The sequence below is a fragment of the Sinocyclocheilus anshuiensis genome, unplaced genomic scaffold, assembly GCF_001515605.1.
Source record: "Sinocyclocheilus anshuiensis isolate Anshui unplaced genomic scaffold, SAMN03320099.WGS_v1.1 scaffold1065, whole genome shotgun sequence".
NCBI lineage: Eukaryota > Metazoa > Chordata > Actinopteri > Cypriniformes > Cyprinidae > Sinocyclocheilus > Sinocyclocheilus anshuiensis.
Window position 1 is genome coordinate 627,800 of NW_015555804.1, and position 3,946 is coordinate 631,745.

The window sequence follows — 3,946 nt, forward strand, 5'->3', positions numbered from 1 at the left end:
GGTGTGGAAGACCTTGACTGGCCTTCACAAAGCCCAGACCAGAATCCCACTAAACAGCTTTGGGATGAACTGGAAGGCTGTCTGTTATCCAGACCCCCATCACCCAACATTAGCCCCTGACCTCACTGATGCTCTCCAATGGAAGCAAATCCCTACAGACATGTTGTAACATCTAGTGGAAAGCCTTCCTTGAAAAGTGAAAGCCTATGTCTTGAAATTAAATGTTTAACAGGCTTTTATGGGTGTGTTGGTCTGTGTCTTTGGCAATATATATATATATATATATATATATATATACCTTTAGCTGTTTACGCCAAGATATTACATGTTTAGTCTTTAACTATTTATTTGAGAAAGGAAAAAGAGGCACTTACCATCTTTGTTTTCATCCAAAAGTTCGAATATCCTGTCGCAAATGTCACTGGGTGTCATGTTGATGTGGTTTTTCTTAAGTTGGCAAATTATCTAGAAGCAAAAAGCAAGAAACCCATTAGAAGAGGGAATAAAAAGATGAGAATGGTGAGACTCAAGATCACTCGTACCTTTATAACACGTTTGACCTCTTGCCTGTCCAACTTTCCATTGTCATCTCTGTCATAAACTTTAAAAGACCATTTCAATCTGTCTTCCAGTTTGCCTCTCAGAACCAGGTGGATGGCTGCTACAAATTCCATAAAGTCTATAACATCATCCTGCAAAGAAACATGAATGATTTCCAGCCGATTAGCTGATCACACATGCAAATAATCACAGATTATGCATAGAAATTGCTGCTTTGCAATCAGCACTCAATTTATAAGGAAATGAGAAACTTGAATTTGAACATTTTAGAAGAAATTATGTAAAAATAGTTGACCTTTTCAACTCTTGCGCTTACCCTGTTTGTGTCAAAAGATTTGAAGAGGGTTTCCATGTACAAAGCTTCATGTTCTGATGTGCTCTGAACTCCGAAGATCTTGCGGAATTCATGAAGATGCAGGGCTCCACTTGGGCACTCTCTCATGAATTTGGTATAAAGAGGCTGGATGCCTGCTAGCTCCACTTCCTTCTCTTCATCGCTTTGAATTTGACCCATACTGAAACACAGTCTTTGTCCAAAACTCACAATGCTGATCATATGAAAATGGTCACGATAACTGAGGCGAACGTGCCGTGCTGCATTCTCCTCACAGGTAAACTGATGTAATCCACTTACAACTAGAAACGTGTTGTCTTACTATGAACACACTGGTATTTTTAGAAGGCCTAAATCTCATTTGCTCTTTGATCTGACATGCAAAATCTTCACGGTGAAAGTTCCTGATCTAATATATGATAAATCTAATATGAACTTACCTGTTAGAGAAAGATGAGTCAGGTCTCAAACTTTTTATTAATTAGGCCCCATTATAGTGAGATGAGGTCTTGTTAAAATAATGTAAATAAATAAATAAATAATATATACATATGTATGCACATGTATATGTTCTTAATAAATAAATAAATACTCCAAATATTATATTATATTATGTTATATTACTATCAATTAATAAATACTTTTTTATACAACTTACTTCACATATTATTATCACATATTATTATTATTTTTGCTGCATTACATAATTTGGTTTTGGAGTGAGATATGACATGACCCATACATGTTTTAATATCCTTTGTGAGATTTGCTCATCTATACCTAGACACAGCCCTGAAACTTTCATGTACTAAAAATCAAGCTAATACCTCTCACCTCTCAGAGTCTTTCTAAATGATTCATTAATTCTTTTAAATTATTGATTATTCATGAAGTCATAGTTGATTAGATCAGCAGGCCAACATACTCAATTACACCAGTGTCAGAAAATGTTTTACGTGACTAGTTAAGTTAATCCATGACCTCCTAAAACATATGGTTTCACTGGGGGCTTTAAAGGACCAAACCATTCTCACCAGTCTTACCTTTCCTCTATCTCAAGCAACTGTCCTTACAGGACCTTTTTGACTTTACTGCTGATGTCATGAATAAATTAATAAATTATTAGGATACTTTAAATACTTGACCTACATAGAATATGCATCCTTGTAAATAAATAAATATTTAAAATAATCAAATAAATAAATAATCTGCATAATCACAAGGACAGAGAAAGAGAAAATTTATGTATTTTACATTGACTGTTGATGTCATGAATAATTAATAAATTATTAGGATAGGATGCTTTAAATGCTTGACCAGTAAAGAATATGCATTGTTGTAAATAAATAAATAAAATTCATATGCCATATATTAAGAGTAGTTACAGTTTAATATTTGCTAAACAGATCCACTTCAAATATAGTAGCATTAAGAAAAAACAAGAAAAATATAATTTTTAATATTTGGAAAAATATATGCCATATGCTGAGAGTAGCATTACAATGTATTATTTGATAAATAGGTCAACAAAGACTTCAAATATAGTAGTAGTATAGTACAGTAAAAATAAAATAAAAAAATAATAATAATAATTTCATGACTGTAAAAATGTGCCATATGGTAAGAGTAGCATTATAATTTAATAATTGCTAAACAGGTCAAGCCCATTTATGCCCTCTTTCCACAACATTTCTGAACACCGTTTTAACAGCAAAGCTTAATGCCTTGTCCAGTGAACTCTGGTCTAGATTCACATCAATTTTACTTCCAGCCAATAAAACCTAAAACCACCCCCGTTTCACCTCTAGTCTTCTTTTTGATGAGGTGATACATTATTTAGCAGCAAGTAAGAGATAGTTTGTCAGGACTGACAGTGGAGACATAAAAGGTGAGAAACCTGTCATTAATGTCACACTGTAATCCTCCGCTATGAATCACCACAATCCCACATGCTCATAAAACACAGGACTGTAAGGCAAACGTTTAAAACATAAATAAAGAAGTGTAGCTAATATGCGACATGCATTTGATAATAATTAAAAAATATATAGGCTAATAAATAAATAAATACTACTACTAATAATAAAGTGTATTGTGACACTAATCTTTTACAAAGTAATTCAGGTCTGAACACAAATGCTCCCCTAAATATATGTGGTGTTGTAAACCTTACAAAACTACACAAAATGAAGCCTTAAACCATAAAATCTTAACAAAAAAAAAAAAACATTGATGTAAATAACGTATTTATTTGCTCTGTTTTGCAAAGTTTGATTTTGAGAAACACAAAAAGGCCAAATATGGCAAATATATGTCACGATTCTGGTTTTTATAAGAAAGAAGTCAGGCATAAAAATGTAGTTTAAGTCCCTAATGAAACATTTACTGTGATACATTCTGTCAAAATACCTTAGTAACTGCAGTTCCAAGAGTCATTCAGTGAGTATAATTAACGCGCTGCTGCCCCCTATCGACCACCAGCTCGACGTCATCCCCAAATTCCGTAAACATCCTGACGTCACTTCCGCTTAAATTCGCATGAAAAACATAGCAAACGCTGTATTTATTTCGTATTAAGCGCTATTTCCATTCTATAGTCTTGCGCGTCCATCAATATTGAAGTGCAGAGACGCGCTTTTTAAAGCACGGCTGTATTAATAGCCTCAGTAATGAAGGTGAGTGGAGGATTTGGTTTGTTTTGCGTGACAGTATAAAGCCAAACCTGTTCTTACCTGATTCTGCACGAACACAAACGGTTGAATAGTTATATTTACATACGGGCCTTTTTGATACTGTGGCATTAAATGCGGTAAAATCGGATGGATGTTGTGTTATCTCGCTCTGATAAATAGATAGGCAGCTGACAATAAGTCGATGCCTAGATATAATATTTCATCAGCATGATAAATAGTGCAAAATACACTGTATGTTATGCTATTTTACTTTTTTTTATTTTTGCAGCCATAAAGTTTATGATTTTAGCTGTATCAGAGGCTGTAAAACGGAAGAGATTATGATTATGATGATTTGATTATTGTTGAAATTGGGTCA

At 33.8% G+C, this 3,946-nt stretch overlaps 1 protein-coding gene across 1 annotated transcript in view; it reads left to right on the plus strand.

Moving 5' to 3' along the window:
* Nucleotides 1–3,394: 3,394 nt before the first annotated feature.
* Nucleotides 3,395–3,946, plus strand: part of LOC107674994 (transmembrane protein 263-B-like) — a 24,011-nt gene continuing 23,459 nt past the window's right edge. The window contains exon 1 of the mRNA XM_016469170.1: nucleotides 3,395–3,570. Within this exon, the coding sequence (XP_016324656.1) occupies nucleotides 3,565–3,570 (6 nt within the window). The 5' untranslated portion in view covers nucleotides 3,395–3,564. The remainder of the gene's footprint in view (nucleotides 3,571–3,946) is intronic.